Here is a 24,153-nt window from a genome sequence, read left to right as displayed (position 1 = left end):
ACAAAATTCAAACTTGCAATGCTTTTCTTTCATTATTTGTTTTTTATGCATGAATACAATTGCTTACTGTTCATTGTTGGCATTTCCTGCCTACGTTTGCCCACTTTGCCAATGAAATAGTCATAAAAATAATTGGCAACATCAAATGGTTTCGTGATGAGTTTAATTTGTCTTTCTGCCCATAATTTCATTTAAAGTACTCCAAAGTTTTTTTCCATTGTTCTTTATATCATTGATATTGGCTTCATAATACAGTTTCTTCTTTTTTGTTGTGTTTAGTCACATCATTTCTCAATTTGCAGTAAGTCAGCCAGTCAGATGTGCAGCCAGACTTATTAGCCACTCCTTTTGCTCCATCTCTTTCAACCATACAGTTTTTCAATTCCTCATCAATCCATGGATCCTTCACAGTTCTAACATTGAGTTGCTTAACAGGTGCATGTTTATCAATAGTTGGAAGAAGCAATTTCATAAATGCATCAAGTGCAGCGTCTGGATGCTCCTCATTAATCACATCAGACCAACAAATATTTTTAACATCGTCCGCATAAGAGTCACAGCAAAATCTTTTGTATGATCTCTTATACACTATTTTAGGCACCAGCTCTTTGTAACTTTGTCTTTCCTGGATATAGCCACTATACTGTGATCACTGCATCCAACGGGTACGGATACAGCTTCAGAACAAAGTTCTACAGCACTAGTAAAAACGTGATCAATATATGTGGATGATCTTGTTCCTGTAGTGTTTATAAACACCCTGGTAGGTTGGTTAATAACCTGAACCAGATTACAGGCACTGGTTACAGTAAGAAGCTTCCTCTTGAGCGGACGGCTTGATGAAAGCAGTCAATATTCAGGTCCCCAAGAAAGTAGACCTCTCTGTTTACACCACATACACTATCAAGCATTTCACACATATTATTTAGATACTGACTGTTAGCACATACAGTAAGTGGCCTATAGCAACACCCCAAAAGAAAAGGCTTTAGATGTGCCAAGAGAACCTGCAACCACAACACTTCAATAACACTTGACATAAGATCTCGAAGCATTACAGGGATGTGGCACTGAATATATACAGCAACACCTCCCCCATAAGCATTTCTGTCTCTTCTGTCGATGTTATATCCTTGTATTGCTGCTGCTGTATTATCAAATGAATTATCTAAGTGAGTCTCAGAAATGGCTAATATATGAATGTTATCTGATGTTAGCAAGTTATTTCATTAACCTTATTTCTAAGGCTACACATATTAATATGGGCTATTTTCAGCCCTTTCCTGGGTAGCTTATCAGAGACAGACATAATACTGGAGAGAGCAAACAAAGTAAGATCAAAAAATATACATTTAGCAAGTCATTAATCAATTGGTGTGTGTGTGTGTGTGTGTGTGTGTGTGTGTGTGTGTGTGTGTGTGTGTGTGTGTGTGTGTGTGTGTGTGTGTGTGTGTGTGTGTGTGTGTGTGTGTGTGTGTGTGTGTGTGTGTGTGTGTGTGTGTGTGTGTGTGTGTGTGTGTGTGTGTGTGTGTTGTTGAAGCTATGAACCCATAGGTTTGGCTCTCTCATCCCTTCCAGGCTTCTGGGAGGGGGGGTGGACAATGAGCCTGTCATAGCGGATGTAAGCAATGTCCCTGCGAGCTCTGGCAGCTTTCATGGCTGGGATCAGTTCTTTCCTCTTCTGGCGCACAGCTACTTTGTTGAAGCACCTTTGGCAGTGACTGCAGCCAAAATCCAAGAGGGCTGTCATGTTCCTTTTACTGAGGAGTGGCTTCTGTCTGGCCACTCTACCATAAAGGCCTGATTGGTGGAGTGCTGCAGAGATGGTTGACCTTCTGGATGATTCTCCCATCTCCACAGAGGAACTCTGGATTTCTGTCAGAGTGACTATTGGGTTCTTGGTCACCTCCCTGACCAAGGCCTTTCTCCCTGATTTTGGCCAGGCAGCCAGCTCTAGGAAGAGTCTTGGTGGTTCAAAACTTCTTCCATTTAAGAAGGATGGAGGCCACTGTGTTCTTGGGGATCTTCAATGCTGCAGACCTTTTTTGGTACCCTTCCCAGGTCTGTGCCTCGAAGCTTTACAGACAATTCCTTCAACATCATGGCTTGGTTTTTGCTCTGACATGCACTGTCAACATTGGGAACTTATATAGACAGGTGTGTACATTTCCAAATCATGTCCAATTAATTGAATTTACCACAGGTGGACTCCAATAAAGTTGTAGAAACAACTCAAGGATGATCAATGGAAACCGGATGCACTTGAGCTCAATTTCGAGTCTCAAAGCAAAGGGTCTGAATAGTTATGTAAATAAGGTATTTCTGTTTTTTATTTTTGAAACATTTGATAAAAAAATCCCGAAACCAGTTTTTGCTTTGTCATTATGGGGTATTGTGTGTAGCTTGATGAGATTTTAATTGTTTTTAATTAATTTTAGAATAAGGCTGTAACGTAACAAAATGTGGAAAAAGTGAAGGGGTCTGAATACTTTCCGAATGCACTGTATATGCCTCCACACAAGAGTATCATTCATTACACAATAATTGCAAAGGACATCTTTATAGAAATTAAACAGGAATGGAAAACAAGGATCGCTGTGAAATACACTGTACAAAGATCCTGTGTTTGACTGCTTTGGTGTTTTCCTTTCTCTCTCTTGCAGTTTGAGGGCTGCTGTAAGGCCTATTCTCGCCTGGAGAATCTGAAGACCCACCTGCGATCTCACACCGGGGAAAAACCATATGTGTGTGACCACGAGGGATGCAACAAAGCCTTCTCCAACGCCTCGGACAGAGCCAAGCACCAGAATCGCACACACTCCAACGAGGTGCGCTCACGCGCACACACACTTCAATGAGATCCTACTGGGGCTGCCTCCCAAACACCACCCTATCCCCTTCATAGCGCAGTACTTTCAGGGCCCTGGTCTAAAAACAACGTACTATGCAGGCAATCGGGCACCATTTTGGATGCTGTCAAGCTCCCACACTGCACAGCACTGCAGCTCCATTCTGCCCTGCCAAGACTTCAGACAGACTCACTTATAAAGTCCATTAGATATTCTCTTAGACAGACATGCGTAGGATCAATACTCTTCTACCTTTTGTGACTTACTGTAAGGTCCTGGGCCAAAAGATTGTGGCATCAAGAAAATACAAACTGACGCATGTATCTTCAATGGGTTGTCTGCTAGCCTTTTACATATTCAGGCTGAAATGAGATGTGTGGACTTTTTCTCATCACGCACGGTGATTGTTCTTGGACGTCTATACTTGCCTCATTAAACCACGGCCGTGTGTGTGTTGTGTTTGTTTGTGTGTGTGTGTGTGCGTGCGTGTGTTCCTAAGTGTGTGTGTGTGTATGCAGGCGTGTGTGTGAGTAAATAATGATGTACGGAACTAATGAGCATGGCAGCCCCACAGTGCATTAGTGTGAATCAAGCGTAGGCATCCCTAATGGAGATCCAGACCACCTGCAGATCACCAATACAAAATGAACCCTGGAACCGTTCCAAGCCTCCTACTGGCCTATCCATCAGGAGATAGAGGAGAGAAGTGTAGGGGGAGAGCACAGCATCCCATGGATCCACACGCACGCACGCGCACACCAGTGTAACTGTAACTTTATTACTGGAAACCGCATAAATCTTAGTGATATTCCGTGGCTGTAAGCAGAACCAACAAGTCACTGGTCTTGCATACATAATTTATACACTCTAATTGCGTGTTTACAACAACAGCCAGTCACAGCTAATCTGAGTAAGTAGGAGGGGACGGATATTCTAATTCCCAGGCATGTATTTGAATGTTATTAAACAGAATGTGAACTGCATGATATTCATCTCCCTCTGGATCCTATGTGGCTGACTTGGTAAGAGTGTGGTGGTAACCACGCCAGGGTTGTCGGTTTGCTTCCCGCTGGGGCCACATTTAAATGTATACACTCACTGTACTGTAAATCGATTCGCATTAAATACACACTACCGTTCAAAAGTTTGGGTCCATTTAGAAATGTCCTTGTTTTTGAAAGAAAAAAACATTTTTCGGCCATTAAAATAACAGTGTAGACATTGTTAATGTTGTAAATGACTATTGTAGCTGGAAACGGCAGATTTTTTTATGGAATATCTACACAGGCATACAAAGGCCCATTATCAGCAACCATCACTCCTGTGTTCCAATGGCACGTTGTGTTAGATAATCCAAGTTTATTATTTTAAAAGGCACCTGGGCCTTCCACTCCTCTTTCTATTCTGGTTTGAGACCGTTTGCGCTGTTCTGTGAAGGGAGTAGTACACAGAGTTGTACAAGATCTTCAGTTTCTTGGCAATTTCGCATAGAATAGCCTTCATTTCTCAAAACAAGAATAAACTGACGTGTTTCAGAAGAACGTTTTTTGTTTCTGGCCTGTAATCGAACCCACAAATGCTGATGCTCCAGATACTCAACTAGTCTAAAGAAGGCCGGTTTTATTGCTTCTTTAATCAGGACAACAGTTTTCAGCTGTGCTAACATAATTGCAAAAGGGGTTATCAATTAGCCTTTTAAAATGATAAACTTGGATTAGCTAACACAACGTGCCACTGGAACACAGGAGTGATGGTTGCTGATAATGGGCCTCTGTACGCCTATGCAGATAAAACAAAAAATGCAATTTCCAGCAACAATTGTCATTTACAACATTAACAATGTCTATACTGTATTTCTGATCCATTTGATGTTATTTTAAATGGACAAAAAATTTGCTTTTCTTTTATCCCATCGGAGTATAACCTTTCTAAATAAAGATGAAATAAATACACTTGTATCCACAGAAACCCTATGTGTGTAAAGTCCCCGGGTGTACGAAGCGCTACACGGACCCCAGCTCTCTCAGGAAGCACGTGAAGACAGTCCACGGACCAGAGGCCCACGTCACCAAGAAACAGCGCAGCGACCTGCCGCCCAGCAGACCCGTTCCACCCAAAGAGAATGGAGAGAACGAGACAGGCCGGGGCACGGAGGAGAAGATGGACAGCACCTCGAGAGGCATGGAGGACTACCTGCAGGTCAAGTCTATCAAGACGGAGAAGTCTGTGGTAAGAGATCATCTGGTGAAAGAGAGATCATTTGGAGTAGAAGTGGAAATATAATTCAGCGTTTTTAGGTTACCGTACGGTTATGTGTGCCCTCCCAATCTATGGTTTAGCCACTTTATAGATTTGTGCAATCAGATAAGGGCCTAGTGGTTAGAGCATTGGGCCATTAACCGAAAGGTTGATAGATCGAATCCCCGAGCTGACAAGGTAAAAATCTGTCGTTCTGTCCCTGAACAAGGCAGTCATTGTTCCTGGGCAGTCATTGTAAATAAGAATTTGTTCTTAACTGACTTGCCTGGTTAAATACAAATAATGCCCTTCTACTTTCTCACTCAGAGCCCCTACTAACAATGGCATGCAAATCTTACCTAACAAACTTTTCTCCTTCCTATCTAACACTCTCTGCACGTTTCCTTTCCATTTCTCTTTGAAACTTTCCTTAAGGACAGACATTACTAAGGTGAGCACAGCTTCAGTTTGAGCTTCAGTTCATTACAGAATATCTTTCATAATATCTCCCTTCATTTCATCATCATGTTCTGCTGCTGTATGACAAGCCATAGCCAGTAAGGAACACGGTCCAAACATGTGTATAATAGTTATTACAGAATTTGAAGTCCTCATACTGTACACCATAAAGAGGGACTGGGGAGCCCCACAACCCAGAGAGCCACAGATTCATAGCCCCGTGTGCTGGCCTAGCATGTACTCAAGCATCCTTTCATCTCCCCCATTTCTAATTCACAGACAGTCTAAAGAGCGCAGTAATCTGTAGCCACCCCAACCAACACTCGTTATTTACAATTAAAGTTGTGGAGAAAAGAACTTGCATGATTCACTGCTCCTTATGTTGTTCTGTTATCACTGTTCTACTTCCTCTTCGTTAGATGGCAATCCCTTTCCTTTTTTAGATATAAACATGTTGTTTCTCTCTGCCTCTCTCTCTCTCTCTCTCTCTCTCTCTCTCTCTCTCTCTCTCTCTCTCTCTCTCTCTGTCTCTCTCTCTGTCTCTCTCTCTCTCTCTCTCTCTCTCTCTCTCTCTCTCTCTCTCTCTGTCTCTCTCTCTGTCTCTCTCTCTGTCTCTCTCTCTGTCTCTCTCTCTGTCTCTCTCTGTCTCTCTCTCTGTCTCTCTCTCTGTCTCTCTCTCTGCCTCTCTCTCTGTCTCTCTCTCTCTCTGTCTCTCTCTCTCTCTCTCTCTCTGTCTCTCTCTGTCTCTCTCTCTGTCTCTCTCTGTCTCTCTCTCTGTCTCTCTCTCTGTCTCTCTCTCTGTCTTTCTCTCTCTGTCTCTCTCTCTGTCTCTCTCTGTCTCTCTCTCTGTCTCTCTCTCTCTCTCTAGATGTATCAGTCCAGCCCTGGTGGTCAGTCGTCATGTAGCAGCGAGCCGTCGCCACTTGGCAGTTCCACCAACCATGACAGTGGAGTAGAGATGGCCCTCCACAGCGGCGGGGGCAGCATGGGGGACCTGACGGGACTGGACGACCCATCGGGGCCCCTCGTGGACTCCTCCTTCTCTGGCCTCTCGTCTGGGACAGCAGGGGTCGGGGTGGGCCTCCACCTACGTCAACACCTAGGCCTCAGCCACATCCACAGACTAGAACACCTGAAGAAGGAGAAACTGAAGACGGCGAGTGACTCCTGCCAGTGGGCCAATCATCATCCAGCTCCTCCAGTCCAGAACACCAAGCTACCGCCCATACCAGCAAGCGGTGAGTAAACATAAAAAGAAAGAAGTAACCAGTGTTTTCATAATTATCCTTTTTGAGTACTCAGTACATTCAGAAATCTATTCAGGCTACATTCCTCCTGTGTGAAATCAATTCTTCTTTGCTTCAGGGTCCCTTTTGGAGAGTGGAAATATGTGTGGCGGGCCTGGATCGTTCAGCCTCAGTGAGCTGTGTTCCAGTAAGGTGACTGTCCTGAACCAGCTGGACCATCTGATGGAGCGCAGGGACAGCGCCACCAGCACCGTCTCCTCTGCCTACATCAGCCGCCGCTCCTCTGGCATCTCCCCCTGCTACTCCAGCCGCCGCTCCAGCGACGCCTCCGCGTTCAGTGGCCACCGCCACCACAACATCAGCTCCACCGGCTCCTACGACCCCATCTCTGCAGACCTGTCCCGCCGCTCCAGCGACGCCAGCCAGTGTGGGGGTGGTGGAGGAGGGGGACGGCTGCCCAGTCACCTCAGCCTCACCCCCGCCCAGCACTACCACCTCAAGGCGAAATATGCGGCGGCTACAGGCGGAGCCCCACCCACACCTTTACCCAACATGGAGAGGATGAGTCTCAAGACCTGCTTGGCCCTCTACAGGGACACTTCCCAGGGAGACTCGTCGTCTGGTTACTCCTCCTTCGACCCCGTTATCCCCAGTGGGGTTCCCAGGCGCTGCAGCGGCGATATGGGAAACTATAACGGCCGCAGCATGATGCCCCACGAAGCTCCGTCCAACATTCCCCGTCGGGCTAGCGACCCCGTCCCCCGGCGGCCGTCCCTGGACCCACTGTCCCCGCTGTCCCATCACCCTCAGGTGCAGCGCTACAACAGCACGGGCAACATGCAGAACCTCCCCCCACACGCCTCCCTGCCGAACCAGGCCCTGTCTGCAGCCGAGCGGCGCCACCTGGTGCTCCAGAGCCACCAGCCGCGCTCCGACGACAGCCTGCAGCGATACCCCTACTGCCCACGGCCGCCCAGCATCTCTGAGAACGTGGCCATGGAGACCATGGCCGGCGATATGAGCGGTAGACGCAACAGCAGTGAGGAGGAGATGATGGTACTTCCGGATGACGTCGTTCACTACATCACCGCTCAGGGCGGAGCTGGAGAGTCAGACTGTGCCAACCGACAAGCACAATGCGGTTTCCATGGAAATGCAATAAACCCTAACCCCCAGCAACAACAGCAGTTTTACCACCAGCGAAGGATGGCTGTGGTGGACACCAATATGAGTATGAACCCTTCGTCTGCACCACAAACCAAGCGCCTCTCCTGTGCCCTAAGCCCAGGCCATCCGAAGCAGTCTTTCCCCTCCTCACTCAGTAAGACGAGCACCATGCCGGTACAGTGGAATGAGGTCAGCTCAGGGACTGTGGAAGCTCTTCAAAACCCAACCCAACATCTGCCGTTCGGTCGAAGCGACTCAAACCTCGCCATGGTCCAACAGAAACAGAACTTTGTCTCGTTTCAGAAGCAGAATCTTAACTCCAACCAACACATTGCACAGATTAACCACAACCTGGCTCATGCAGCTCATCAGGGGAGATACATACAGCAGCAGAGGACAGACTCCAGGCTGGGCTGTGTCCAGCAACAGAGCCTACAGCAGCAGCAGCCCGCTAATGCTAACCTCAATGAACGAGTGAGCCTCGAGTATGGGTTTAACCAGGGTCTCGGTCCTAGTGATGCTAACGCTAACCAGCGGTCCTCCTGTAGTAGTATGGCAGTTGGTGGCACAGTGCACAGTGTAGACACGCAGAACAGCCGACTGAGGATGCAGCCAGTGGGGAGTCAGTTGTCTCAAGTCACATTTAAGGATAGCGGTGTGAACTCTTCGCGGATGATCTCACATCAACAGAAATATAATATAGCGTCCCAGGTTCAGCATCCTATACAGAATGGAGGTCAAATACTCATCCAGCCAAGACCGCCCACAGAACATAAGTCTCTAAGCAGACAGCATTCAGGGTCAATGACAATCCAGCGACAACACTCAATTGGCAATCACTGCAGCAATGGCAACAACACAGACAACAATGTTATGTTCTACACAGGACAGATACATGTGTTTGGGCCAAACGGGAACGTCAACATGCAGATGATGACATCACCAGTAGTGGATGTTCTTCAATGTCCCTCAGACAGCACTGAGACCTCAATGACCTCACCGGGAGTAAACAACCAGGTCTCCAGTACGGTGGACTCGTCCAATGGGACAGGGGCAGAGGAGCCCCAGATTGACTTTGACACCATGCTGGATGACGGGGACCACTCCAGCCTGATGTCAGGCACCATCAGCCCCGGTATCCTCCAGAGTCTGTCCCAGACCTCCTCCAGACTCACCACCCCCCGGAACTCTGTCACCCTGCCCTCCCTTCCCCTCCCTGCAGGGGGCAGCAACATGGCCATCGGCGATATGAGCTCCCTGCTCACCGCGCTTGCAGAAGAGAACAAGTTCCTCAGCATGATGTCATAAGGATGATCCCAAATACGCTGAAGGCAGACACAGGTAAAGCACACGGTACCTACCTTGGTGTATTTGGCCCAGGACGTGTGTTAAAAGAAGTGACCTATTGTAACCCAAGCTCTAAGAACGATAGTTTATCTGCCACCAAGAGTTTAAACTGGCTGTGTGAATGACAAGAGGGGAACCTACTAGTTAACATTGTTGCAGAGGTCCTCCTGACCATGTGATTGAACACTAAGCACCTCATTGGAGAACTTTGACGACCACCAGAGACTAAGGAACCTATGAGATTCTGAAGACTTCATGCTAAAACACCACTATGTTTGTGCTACTTATTGTATTATCCTGTACAGTATCATTATGGAGCTAATATGGCGATTTCATATCTATTGAGAAGCCATATTTTGCCTTAGATGAGTAAGTAAGTATAATGTAATCCACAGCACAATTCTGTTAATGTTGTACATGAGATAGTGTACAGTTCTGCAGTAAAACAAGTTTACCAAGTGCCTGGCTATGCCGCAGAATATGCAAGACACGCATATGACACAGATCGCATTGAAGTACAACCAGATACCGATTTTGGGATTTTTTTCTATCATTTAGTTATTTAAAGACACACATATATGTAAATTGTGTAAATGACTTGATCTAAAAAAAAAACCCGATTTGATTCTGTCTCTCAGATCTTATCTGAAACTCATTCATCTGTGCAGATTATATATTCTCTTCTTCTGTCAGTGAAGTTGCAGCAACAAAAGAATCTGGGAGAAAAATGATTAAATCATTCAATAGAGTCAGAGGAAATCTTTTTTTCTAATCTATTTAGTCATGTCAGGTCTACTTCCACACAGTGTCTTCGATATGAGCCGTCTTCTTATTTGTCTGCCGCGTTGAGTTGGACTACTGAGATGAACAGTGACGTCTCAGTGTCGGGGACAAGTTGTGGCTGGAATTAAGCAACCACTTCTGAAGAATATGCAAACGCTTGATATGATACATATTCTGGGGGTGACAACGTTGCTATTAACTCTTGGTGATGAATTAGGAAAAATCGAAAAAGGGAAAGAGAATCCTCCTTTTCGGTGTCAAATGACTTTTTCTCCAGTGCCGCCCTTGATGATGACGAGGATACTAAGATATCACAGTGTATTAGGAATCTACGTTTTGTTTTGTACACTGCCATGCAACTCTGTTGTGTTGGATATGTATATATCTTTTGTACATTTTTATGAAATACAATATTGTTTTTTTTTGTTTTTTTCTACTTAATTGCTGTCTGGTGAGTTATTTCAAACCATGGGTGTTTTTTCTCATGGAATATGACATGTTTGAAATTAGGTTGCGTTGTTTTAGGTCTACAATATACAATACCAGGCCGATTTGAATTCAATTGGCCTATAAAATTCATATATAAAGAAAAAACCCATGTACAGAAATCCCCCCCACAATATAAATGGTACGTTGTTATATTTCCCACTCCTTGGTTCAAAACGGAACATAGAGACAGTAGACACAATAGACAGTAGCCAGTACATCAGAGAGTTGAACTGTTCTTTGAAAACCTCTCCTTTAATCTTAGAAGTATATGAGTGTTGATTGCTTAAATAATTCAGGAGGAAAACTTTCTTATTTTGAAGCCACACAAGTTCTCTCTCTCTCCTTTGCTGCCAACAAAGCATTTTTCCTCCCACATTGAATCCTATCATATCAGACATTTATAAGACTATCTTTCAAGGAAATTATGGAGGCTTTGAAATAGGTTCTTCTGACCCCGTCTTGCCCCCCGCTTGTAATGTTGGCCTGCACACAATGCTAGTTTCACTCCAGAAGCTGATGAGAAAGGGCACACTTGTAAAACCGCAAAGTGCATACAGGGCAGTTGCTAACGTTAACCTGTGTGTCGTCCAACATTACCAGGGACAGATTGGCCCAAAGGAAATGGCTGTTGAAACCACATAAAACACACACACACCAGTTAGAGAGAGAGAGAGAGTGAGAGAGGGAGTGAGAGAATGAGAGAGAGAGAGAGAGGTCCAGGGAGGGACAAAGCGTCAAGCAAGAGTGTTAGCGCTGAGGAACAAATGATTTTATTCTGACAGGGAATTCAGCCGAGAATACGTTTGATCTGAGGTTTTTGAGAGCTTTTGCCACTGGAATTCCTTATTCTCTCAGAGAATTGAAAGAGAGAAAATAGCCCGAGGATATGAAATCGTATCAGTAAAGGGGTTAGTGAGACTCAAGTCATAAATTAGCAACACCTCAATTTATTGGTACTGTAGATCCAACAGGATGATAATAGGCAGATGTACTGACTTGTGTAGCATGTATAGACTACAAACACATTAGGCAGACATTGAGGGGGTTCTTAAAAAATCTGGAAATGTTTTAAAAGAACCCAGGTTTATTACAGGAGGCACCAGCCTTAACCTCAACCTTATCAACCTTAACCCTAGCTTCATGTCCACATCCAGGTTCAACCCTAACCCTAGCTTCATGTCCACATTCAGGTTCAACCCTAACCCTAGCTTCATGTCCACATCCAGGTTCAACCCTAACCCTAGCTTCATGTCCACATCTCGGTTCAACCCTAACCCTAGCTTCATGTCCACATCCAGGTTCAACCCTAACCCTAGCTTCATGTCCACATCCAGGTTCAACCCTAACCCTAGCTTCATGTCCACATCCAGGTTCAACCCTAACCCTAGCTTCATGTCCACATCCAGGTTCAACCCTAACCCTAGCTTAATGTCCACATCTCGGTTCAACCCTAACCCTAGCTTCATGTCCACATCTCAGTTCAACCCTAACTCTAGCTTCATGTCCACATCTCGGTTCAACCCTAACCCTAGCTTCATGTCCACATCTCGGTTCAACCCTAACTTCATGTCCACATCTCGGTTCAACCCTAACCCTAGCTTCATGTCCACATCTCGGTTCAACCCTAATCCTAGCTTCATGTCCACATCCAGGTTCAACCCTAACCCTAGCTTCATGTCCACATCTCGGTTCAACCCTAACCCTAGCTTCATGTCCACATCTCGGTTCAACCCTAACCCTAGCTTCATGTCCACATCTCGGTTCAACCCTAACCCTAGCTTCATGTCCACATCTCGGTTCAACCCTAACTTCATGTCCACATCTCGGTTCAACCCTAACCCTAGCTCCATGTCCACATCTCGGTTCAACCCTAACCCTAGCTTCATGTCCACATCTCGGTTCAACCCTAACCCTAGCTTCATGTCCACATCTCGGTTCAACCCTAACCCTAGCTTCATGTCCACATCTCGGTTCAACCCTAACCCTTGCTTCATGTCCACATCCAGGTTCAACCCTAACCCTAGCTTAATGTCCACATCTCGGTTCAACCCTAACTTCATGTCCACATCTCGGTTCAACCCTAACCCTAGCTTCATGAGGACCACTTTGGAAACAAGGGTTTTAATTAATACTTTGAAGTGCTATACTCTGGGACCACATTGTACATATTGTTGTATATGTCTCTTACCCAAATAAGTTCAATTCAATTCATGTCCACATCCTGGTTCAACCCTTACCCTTGCCTCAATAACAATCACAACCCTAACCCTTACCTTAACCTTAGCTTCATGTCCACATCCTGGTTCAACCCTTACCCTTGCCTGAATCACAACCCCCCTAACCCTAACACTAGCTCCATGTACACAAGTACCAGTTCTGTTCTCAGAAACAGAAACAGTAACCAACGGTTCAGTAAATCCACAGCTTACACCTGATATTTTTAGCGGAAGTCATTTTCAACACTTTGTCATCACAGGGCCCTCAAAGGAAAGCATGCCCCTCTAAACCCTGCAGTAAAGCAGACATGTCTGTTGTGAATTAAAAGGGCTTTCGAGGTATGCATTTTACAGCATGTCCTGCATTCTTCAGTCCCCAAGGGGAGAGGAATGTGATTTACAGGGTCTCTGTATGAGTGACAAGGTATTCAGGACACACACACACACGACTCTACAGCTGCCCACAGACATCAGCCACAGACAGTCTGGCACACGGCACAGCGGGGGGGGGGGGGGGGGGGGGGGGGGGGCGGGGGCGGGCGGGGGTCGACAAACACTGGCACTGGTCTGGACTGGTCTCCACCGCTGCTGACCACTGGACCAGGAACAACTCAAATGATACATTGGCAACATCCACAGGCTGATGAAAGGCTAACACGAGATACACCATCTCCATCCAGTCAAACCTGTGGGACATGGGACTAGTGCTGGAGCAGTGTACTGAGCCACAGGCCCATAAGAGGACCACAGTACTAATGATGTTCTAATATAATGCTGCTGTCCTCTGGAATAGGCCCTTCACTGATTGGATGAGCAATGAGAGCAGGGCAAAGAGCTGCAAGTGCCATGCTGTAAAATCAATCAATTGGCCAAGCAGGCAGATCCAGGCTGGCTGGTTTACAGGGAGCAGGCAGATCCAGGCTGGCTGGTTTACAGGGAGCAGGCAGGCAGGCCCCCCTAATTACCACACAGGGTTAAGTCCTTACGTCGCTCAGCATGGGGTCTAAAACAACCACCTTTGGGTCATTGAATAGAACAACAATTGCATTTGATTATTCAACCAAATTAAACATTGCAAAAGATGATGTACAGTATGTAATGATTTGTCAATTTAACTCCAGTAAAATGGTGCTGTGACAGTTCCCTAAACCATCCCTGCCTGATAAAAATTCTGAACACCTAGTTTGTCTTCTGCAGCACCCCAGACCTTCATCAGAGAAGGCTTTCATCCTGTGTCCCCCAGTCAGAACATCACCATCCACGATGGTGCATCAGATCAGCCTCAACACACACACACACACGCACACACACACACTTCCCCCTGCGGAGGGGCCAACACATGTCTGTTAGTGATCTGCCGGAGATCTGAGGGTCTCTCCGTTCTCACCAGGCCCCCGTGAGAGAGCTTCCAAGAGGGGCAGCCAGCCCCCCCCCCCCCCCCCCCCCCCCCCCCCCCCCCCGCCGCTGCTCCACTCTGCTGGTGCTTGCTCTCATTTAACTTCCAGCATTTGCTGCATGAGACACACCCGGGCCAACACACTTGAAGTGCCTCTCCTACATCTCCTGGATGTTGTTAATTAGATATAGCACAATACCAAAGCGCTCCTCTCCGAAAGTGGTGTCAGGGGCTTCTGTCAGAGAGAGAGAGAGAGAGAGAGAGAGAGAGAGAGAGAGAGAGAGAGAGAGAGAGAGAGAGAGAGAGCGCAAGCAGCCACAAAGTTGTCAGCACACGCACTCCCAATGAGGAGGAGAGGGGGAGGGTAGGAGATGATGGTTTTCCCTGCATTTTGGATGTAGCAGTGCCTGGGCTGGTCCTTATTGGGGAAATGATTATTGTTTGAAATGGGATTGTCCCATGCCTGCTCAGTTGGAACAGCACATTTTATACATGGGCAGCCAGTCTACCCGACGACAGTGTTGCTCACTGTTTGACTGGCCGCATGGGGACCCAAATTGATTCATAAATGAACGTTGTCTTTCAGTGGCAAAGAGGCCCGGCTAGAATTCAGAGAAATGTGCATGATATTATTTTAATATAAATGAATGACCTATCAGGGATTTTTGTGCATGATCCATTAAGGATGGCATCACAAGCAGGAACTAGGGCTGCGGGGCTATTTGTGGGGAAGATTCGGCATTGTTAGCATGTAATATGTAATAATATGTGTGATAATGCACGGCTGGAGCTTTAATGGTGTAATGTAGTGTTTTATAAGCAGCACAAGGGAGTGTAAGGGGGGGGGGGGGGGGGGGGTAGAGGACATGCAGTCTCCTTCATCATCTCATTTGTGACAAAGTAGATTTGACTGACAGGGTGGATCCGGTGCTCATTGGACCAGCAACATTTCAATCATTCACTTAATCAGAATTTTCCATCGGTCAGAGACACCATTCAACCCAGCAACTAGCATTGGCTTTAAGTGTCACCACGTCTCCTTGATATCCCTGGTCATTATATGATCTCAATAATGGTTAAACAACCACATTACAGGAATAGTCAAAACAGCACATGAATATACAGTTGAAGTCGGAAGTTTACATACCTTAGCCAAATACATTTAAACTCAGTTTTTCACAATTCCTGACATTTAATCCTAGTAAAAAGCCACTGTCTTAGGTCAGTTAGGATCACCACTTTATTTTAAGAATGTGAAATGTCAGAATAATAGTAGAGAGAATTATTTATTTCAGCTTTTATTTATTTCATCACATTCCCAGTGGGTCAGAAGTTTACATACACTCAATTATTATTTGGTAGCATTGCTTTAAATTGTTTAACTTGGGTTTAACGTTTCGGGTAGCCTTCCACAAGCTTCCCACAATAAGTTGGGTGAATTTTGGTCCATTCCTCCTTACAGAGCTGGTGTAATTGAGTCAAGTTTGTAGGCCTCCTTGCTCGCACACGCTTTTTCAGTTCTGCCCACAAATTGTCTATAGGATTGAGGTCAGGGCTTTGTGATGGCCACTCCAATACTTTGACTTTGTCAAGCCATTTTGCCACAACTTTGGAAGTATGCTTGGGGTCATTGTCCATTTGGACAACTTCCTGGCTGATGTCTTGAGATGTTGCTTCAATATATCCACATAATTTTCATGCCTCATGATGCCATCTATTTTGTGAAGTGCACCAGTCCCTCCTGCAGCAAAGCACCCCCACAACATGATGCTGCCACAACCGTGCTTCATGGTTGGTATGGTGTTCTTTGGCTTGCAAGCCTCCCCCTTTTGCCTCCAAATGTAACGATGGTCATTACGACCAAACAGTTCTATTTTTGTTTCATCCGACCAGAGGACATTCCTCCAAAAAGTACGATCTTTGTCCCCATGTTCAGTTGCAAACCGTAGTCTGTCTTTTTTTATGGTGGTTTTGGAGCAGTGGCTTCTTCCTTGCTGAGCGGCCTTTCAGGTTATGTCGATATAGGACTCGTTTTACTGTGGATATCGATACTTTTGTACCTGTTTCCTCCAGCATCTTCACAAGGTCCTTTGCTGTTGTTCTAGGATTGATTTGCACTTTTCACATTAAAGTACGTTCATCTCTAGGAGACAGAACATGTCTCCTTCCTGAGTGGTATGACGGCTGCGTGGTACCATGGTGTTTATACTTCCGTGCTATTGTTTGTAAATTGCTCCCAAGGATGAACCAGACTTGTGGAGGTCTACAATTTTTTTCTGAGGTCTTAACTAATTTCTTATGATTTTCCCATGATGTCAAGCAAAGAGGCACTGAGATTGAAGGTAGGCCTTGAAATACATCCACAGGTACACCTCCAATTGACTCAAATTATGTCAATCAGAAGCTTCTAAAGCCATGACATAATTTTCTGGAATTTTCCAAACTGTTTAAAGGCACAGTCAACTTAGTGTATGTAAACTTTTGACCCACTGGATTTGTGATACAGTGAATTATAAGTGAAATAATCTGTCTGTAAACAATTGTTGGAAAAATGACTTATGTCATGCACAAAGTAGATGTCCTAACCGACTTGCCAAAACTATAATTTGTTAACAAGAAATGTCTGGAGTGGTTGAAAAACGAGTTTTAATGACTTCGACCTAAATGTATGTAAACATCTGACCTCAACTGTATATTTTTGTGATAAGTGCTATTGACAACTGCACAGTTAATGTGAAACGCTTAACTTGCATGTTCTACCTAACAGCGCAGTAATCAATATAACAAATGTATAACTAATTAAAATATATATATATACAATAAAGAAAACATGAGAAATAAGAAATGAAATAGGAAGCTATGGTGGTGCAATGTAAAGTGAGCGCTGTCTCGGAGGCAAACCCAAGATGCAAGTTGTTTTAGAGCAGGGTTCCCCAACTGGCCCCCATGTTCTCTGAGCAATAAAAAAAAAAGTTTATATTTTTTATTGTTGGGCATAAGACTGTCAAAACACCAGCAAATCCACTCCAAGTGATTTTAATATTGGAAATATGTTCCAAAGTATTCCCAAGCATAATAGTAGACATACATGTATGTGCTCGTAAACAAATGTAAGCAAGGTTTTAAATGATTATGTTTTAGTCAAATAGGACATCTGTTTGGGCTTCTTACGGTCAATTTGCAGTCCACAAATGATTGAAAATTTAATTCTGGCCCCCTGACCCTCCCCTCAATAAAAGAATTGTCCCGCGGCTGAATCTAGTTGATGATCCATGTTTTAGACCGTCCAAAGAGAGAGAAATATCTCATTGAATAGTATTCTCCTGCGGCAGAGCGGTGCAGCAACCTGGGAGTCATAAACCCTTCTGAGGTTGGTTTATAAGGAGTATTAATAATATATGAATAACTCATGGGGATGTCCTACTGACTTCCTGACTTCTGATCCGCTCATTACAATAGGACCACCACACAGCCAATAGGAGAAGGGCTAGGAAGAGCAGGATGTCAAGGGCCATGTCTCTATACCTGGTGAATATTAACAATGCTCCCTGCATAATCTACTTCTGCCGAAAGGTTACAGAGTGGAGTGGGAAAGAAAGACACCCACTGGCTGAGTTAGTGAGGGAGAGGGAGTCACTCACTTCAAAAGCTGGTGTCTTACTCATGATAAAGTGTTATAAAATGGCCAAGTTAACGGATTTAAATAGCTGCAAACTTGTAAAAGAAGAGTCCTCTGACTGTCAACTGCGTTTATTTTCAGCAAACTTAACATTTGTAAATATTTGTAAGAACATAACAAGATTCAACAACTGAGCCATAATCTGAACAAGTTCCACAGACATGTGACTAACAGAAATGGAATAATATGTCCCTGGACAGAGGAGGGGTCAAAATCAAAAGTAACAGTCTGGTGTGGCCACCAGCTGCATTAAGTACTGCAGTGCATCTCCTCCTCGTGGACTGCACCAGATTTGCCAGTTCTTGCTGTGAGATGTTACCCCACTCTTCCACCATGACACCTGCAAGTTCCCGGACATTTCTGGGGGAATGGCCCTAGCCCCATTCCCCGATCCAACAGGTCCCAGACGTGCTCAATGGGATTGAGATCCGGGCTCTTTGCTGGCCATGGCAGAACACTGTTTTGCGGAAAATCCCTGTAACGCACAGCGTTGAGATTGCCTGCAATGACAACAAGCTCCGTCTGATGATGCTGTGACTTCACTCATCAGTGAAGGGCACTTTTTGCCAGTCCTGTCTGGTCCAGCGATGGTGGGTTTGTGCCCATAGGCGACGTTGTTGCCGGTGATGTCTGGTGAGGACATGCCTTACAACAGGCCTACAGTCTGAGCACTGATGGAGTGATTGTGCATTCCTGGTGTAACTCGGGCAGTTGTTGTTACCATGTACCTGTCCCGCAGGTGTGATGTTCAGATGTACCGATCCTGTGCAGGTGTTGTTACACGTGGTCTGCCATTGTGAGGACGATCAGGAAATTCATTAAAAATCCTACAATGTGATTTTCTGGATTTCTTTTCTCATTTTGTCTGTCATAGTTGAAGTGTACCTATGATGAAAATTACAGGCCTCTCTCATCTTTTTAAGTGAGAGAACTCGCACAATTGGTGGTTGACTAAATACTTTTTTGCCCCACTGTATATGTGTTTGAATGTGTGCATCTACCAATACTGTACGGCCGTGTGTGTGTGTTTGAACTTACGTGTACTGCGAGCACCTCTGTCACGCAGTCATGCGGTGAAGCTTTGTGGGGAATGTCAAATCAGATGGCGTGGTTTAAAGTTGAAAGATTTACTGAAAATGGATTCCAGATGCAGGCTCAAAAACACCAAGTCCCAGTTGTGATGCTCTGAGCAGCTCAGCAGAACTCTGGTGGCAGACAGCCCCTATCCAAGCAGACGCTGAGCAGTAGGCACCCTCTGCTTACCAGCCCTGCGCCCTAATAAAAGTTAATTTCTCCTGCAGCGTGTACTTGTTAACCTCACTTCATGGATTTGATAGAAAATGACTGATGGGAGAAATAGGCTTTTAAAATTGTGGCGAGTAGTTCACGAATGCAAGAAAGGACAGGTTATTAGAGGGAAAGATTGTCTTTGCGCTAAGCAGAGGCCCATCAGTGCCCATTATGGTCCCACATCAACTGCCCAAAAACATGCTTGTTCACCTGGGACCCACCTATTTACACAACAGTCAAGAAGGAGTCTCTCTGCTCTGCAGGTTAAATGCAGCGGTTTTGGGGGAACTTATTCATCATAAATCCTAGACAATAGGGGTGGGGAGAAAGTGTTAAAGGATGCAGGGGGCGTCAAGTGAAGTTTGTTGTCCGTGTTAATCACGCGATGGAAATGAGGACATACAATGGGAAGGAAATAAGTACTTCAGTTCTGAACATTTTTTCTTCTAAATCAAATGTGATAGAATACGATAACACACTTTTCCAACAAAAGCAGTGTTGGGTTTAATTTTGATGAAGAAAAAACATTAGACCAAATTTTTACAAAATATTACATCACACACATTACAGCACAATTTAAAATAATGAATATCGCTATAATCCCGGATATGTTTGCTAGTATTTCAAAAACAGTTGAGAAGGCTTATCCAATCGGTTGCGAGGCCATCAGTGTCATTAACTAATATAACATACATATTCATGATGTGTTGCTATGCAAAATAGCAGCTGTCTTTCAATAGCCTACCATCTGTTTAAGGGACTGTAATATTAACTGTTTAGTAAAGAAATACCACACAATAAGGCGTTTGGAAAACAATCGTGATGCTCATTACCTTGAAAGTTTATACACAAAAATAGGTATTAGTGGTATTTTGATGCGTAGTCATTTGTTGAGGTGGATGACGGAATGTCCCCTTTAGTATTCGTTCAAAAAGGAGAGGAGAGGAGAGGATGAGGGGGCAGTGAGGTGAACCTGAAGCCAGGCTATGTTTTTTTTAATGAGTGCTTCCTGAAGCCCCAGAGAGGGGAGACCTGGAGGTCCTGTGAACAGCAAGGTGGCATTTCTGACCTCCCTCTGCTGCCGCCACTAACCTGGCTTCCTGACTCTCGCAGACCCGGCTATCTGCAGAGTTTTAACACGCTCCATCCATCCCTCCCTTCCACCTCTCCCTCGCTGTGTCAGCCTTGAACTTTCCTGAAATGCTACTAAGGGCCTGGATATTAGAGTCCAACAGCTGATCACTACTGAGCATCACTGCAGTGGGACTGGGATAGAGATGCTCAAGGTGCTTTGACAGTGGTCCTACTCTCCCTCCCTCTCTCGCCCTGCACTACCCAGGATGTCAAGCGATGCCTCATGTCGGAGATGTTTTCCCACCTAAAATGATGAACACCTTTCAAGTGCTAAAAGTGGAGGTTTTGCTGTTACTGTCAGGTTCACCATTCAACTAAAAGGGTATCCAGTGTTTTTACCACTCTCTCATGGACAGACTAACGGTGGATGGTGATGTTTATAGGGCCAGGATGGTGGTAGTGTTGTATCACTAGCAGGGGAGATGAAGGCTAATGCCCTTGATGGCGTGATTGTCCCTGGACTGTGATGAGCAAGGACACAGTAGTAACAAGGCCCGGCGATGGAACTAATTCAATGAGCAGGACTGATACAAAATCAGTTGAACTTTAATTTAATTTGAGATACTTGCAATCAAGACAGAGGATTTGAGTTCTGTGTACTTGGGCACCGATTGCACGTATTTGTTTTAATGTTTCTTACTTTTTTCATGAACAAATCTATACTGAAAGGGATGTTTCATAAGGCCTCAATAGGATAACTTCTATATAACCTACAATTTGCCATACAGCATAAGTCTGTAGCAGGACATTGGTTTCTACATCTAGTGCTGGCTTGAGAAGGTGACGTAACAAAGGTTTGACTGGGAATGCAGTTGAGACACAGAATATCTTAACCATGAAGCTGTCAAGACAACCTCTCCCAGAACATACCCACTTACCCCCATAACGGCGCAACGGAGCAAACCTCCCCAAAACACTGAAAGCGTTCACTCAGAGAGCAAAGACCCGCACAAGAACCATCCCTCTTTGATCTGCATGGCACACAAGGTCAACAATGTAACGGTGGTTTGGTTCAAACATAAATAATATATTTCTACATTTTCACAAAGAAGAGCTGGTTTGAAGACTGCATTCCGTTGCGGTCTGAGAAGACAGGTTCTCCTGAAGGGAAGTTCATCTCAAGCCAGAATTTCAAAACAAAAATGTACTCTAGCTAAGGCCCAAAATAACAAAGGAGCCCTGTGTTGGCTACATAGGGTGAAAGTACGTCTCTGTCTGTGATGGGATTGTGTTCCTCCAGTGGCAAAGACTATACTGTTTAAAGTTTAAACTATTGTAGCCATTGAAAATAGATACAGTTTGTCTCCATGAAAATGATCTTATTTCTGAAAAGGATTTAACAGTGACTAAGCTACTGATATCATGGGTTCACAGACTGATGCAATAACTCCACAGTAACACATGCTAATGGTTTTCCTAGTGAGAAAATAATTCACGCCTGCCAAAATCTATCAAGTAAAAAGGCTCCAAATCATTATTATTTTCCTATTTTTTTGAAGAAGGAAAACCTGCAGTCATTCTCAGTTTATAAATCACCGTGGCAATTAACACGCCTTTTCAATAAGCAGGAAAATGCAACATCATTTTCCACAGCAATTAGACAGCCTGATGTAAAGTAACTTGGCTGAGGCACCAGGCATGTTGTGTGGCTCCTTCTAGCCTTGTTGGAAGGACTTAACAGGGCTACAGCGGCTGAGCAGCGCATGCTTTGGCTGGGAAAGCAGGGCTGGATTTGGGCAAGAGGACATGGTGATGCAATGCTGCCACAGAGAGCGAGCTGGCCTCCTCTCCCCCTCTCCTCTCCGTTCCTCTCTTAACCCCTTACCCTTTCCTCTTCTCTGCTCTCCTGTCCTCTCATCACATCGCCTCTCTCGCTAAAGAAAACCCACTCCCTTTTTCTTCTGTCTGATTACCAGCACAGTAATAACCTCACATAAAGCCTCTGCAGACAGACAACATTTGCAGACAGACAACATTCGCTCTCTCCACCCCTCACCCCTCGTTCCTCGTCCGGACTGCCCGGCATTAGAACCCAGATATGCAAAGCAGCCAGAGCCCGATGCCTGTCACCGGCTAATCACCACAACGATGATAGATGATGTTTATTTTGTGATGATGAAACGCAGCCCCCCGACTGATGATAATTGTAATAAAAAGGACAGATCAAGCCTCTAAAGTTAAATAATCAGGCAATAATTTGCATTAATGTCTGGTTGGGGTGTCGGGGGCCTTGACAGCTAGCTATAGGGCCCCCGCGCCGCTCTGGCTTGTTAGGACGAGTCCACCTTCAAGCGCACCCATTGCCCTTGGCCTCCAGAGAATGATTGTCTTATGATGACGGTCACCATCATTAGGACTCATTACTAACCTTGAGAAAGATAGCCTGAACTTTGCGTCAATCTCACTGGGCACAAGACGTCAATTCAACGTATATTCCATGTTGGTTCAACGTTTTTTTTTCTCATTCAAATGACGTGGAAACAACGTTGATTCAACCATCTGCACAGTGGGCCGTATTCAACATAGTTTCCTCAACAGCATAAAGCGTCTTGATATCTGGAATGACTGAATTGCTCATATCTGTACTCCATTGGTTAGTTAGTTTCCAGCCATTATTATGAGCCGTCCTCCCCTCAGCAGCCTCCACTGCTGTTCTCATTTTATACCGATTTAGTAGGTATTTCCAACATGCACAATTGTCAGTAAGTACGTCCTTTTCTACGGTCGTTTCTTTCGATAAATATATACAGTAATATCATCCTACCAAAGTTAGGCACTGACCATTCATCTGACCCTCCATCTGTCCAACACCACAGACGAGAGTGACCTGAACCTCAGACGTTCCAGTTGAACAAGTCCTTGAACCCCTTGAGCAGAGCAATGTTCACTAGATGACAAAGCAGCCAAGGACTTGGAAACATTTGCCTCAGTCAGTTCAGTTGTCCTGTTTTTACTAAGTGTTTGAACCGAGGGGTCTCCAAGGGAAACGGAGCCTCTGGTGGAGGGCCAGCTGGACTAAAAAGAAGAAGACATAAAAGTTGTAGAAAAAGTAGGGAAGAGGCTAATGGGGCTCCACTCCTTTTAAGTGTGAAGTACCAGAGGAATAGACGAATGTGGAGAATTCCCCACATGCACCAATTGACATTGAGGAGGAACACTGTTAATTTTCTCCTTTTCAGTCTTTTGGCTGAGGAACTTTCAAACCTGTGTTTAAATAGGACTGAGGCTGAAGTTAAACAATATCCTAAAGTGAATACAGTGTTGACATCCATCAACTAACGGAGATACTGGATTGAGACAAAATCATGTTTTTGTTTTGTTTTGTGGTGTATCAATTATGCTTATTTTAAGATATTCTCTTGAAGATAAGAATAGTGTGTAATGTGTTGTACTCTATGCATAATACATGAGGTGAATTTATACTTTAACTAGCATCAATTCGTACACATTTCCTTGGAGAGATAAGAAATTCTACAAATTAAATGAAACAAAATGGTCCTTTTTGTCCTTTCTATTTTTACCACAGATGTCGATGTCATAGGGAGGATTTATGTGTTTGCATTCATTTAGAGGATTGTTGAAACAAAATGTGATCCTCCTTCCACTCATATCACCTTCATGAATATTCAGTAGCCTCTGAGCACTGAGGGGGAAAACAAACAAAAAACAAACACAATTATCACAAGTGGCAATTTCAACCAGATGTCTGTAGGATTTGCCGGGCTGCGGCTACGGTAACTACAGTGTTTGATGGAGAACAAGCGTTCCAGAATCCTCCGTCCAGCCAATCGGAGAAGCTCTGGGGGTTCTAATGACCCCTAGGTCAGAGGGGTCACCAGAGTAAAAAGCAGATCTGAGA

The 24,153-nt window shown here is 44.8% G+C and overlaps 1 protein-coding gene across 1 annotated transcript in view; it reads left to right on the top strand.

Annotated features, from left to right (window-relative positions):
- Nucleotides 1–10,277, top strand: part of LOC139372534 (zinc finger protein GLI2-like) — a 78,754-nt gene extending 68,477 nt beyond the window's left edge. The window contains exons 10-13 of the mRNA XM_071112272.1: nucleotides 2,664–2,828; nucleotides 4,815–5,078; nucleotides 6,415–6,784; nucleotides 6,912–10,277. Coding sequence (XP_070968373.1) covers nucleotides 2,664–2,828; nucleotides 4,815–5,078; nucleotides 6,415–6,784; nucleotides 6,912–9,268 — 3,156 coding nt within the window. The 3' untranslated portion in view covers nucleotides 9,269–10,277. The remainder of the gene's footprint in view (nucleotides 1–2,663; nucleotides 2,829–4,814; nucleotides 5,079–6,414; nucleotides 6,785–6,911) is intronic.
- Nucleotides 10,278–24,153: the final 13,876 nt, after the last annotated feature.

Source organism: Oncorhynchus clarkii, chromosome 18 (assembly GCF_045791955.1).
Source record: "Oncorhynchus clarkii lewisi isolate Uvic-CL-2024 chromosome 18, UVic_Ocla_1.0, whole genome shotgun sequence".
In the NCBI taxonomy this organism is placed as follows: domain Eukaryota; kingdom Metazoa; phylum Chordata; class Actinopteri; order Salmoniformes; family Salmonidae; genus Oncorhynchus; species Oncorhynchus clarkii.
Note: the sequence above shows the minus strand (reverse complement) of the source record. Positions and strands in the feature narration are given on the sequence as shown.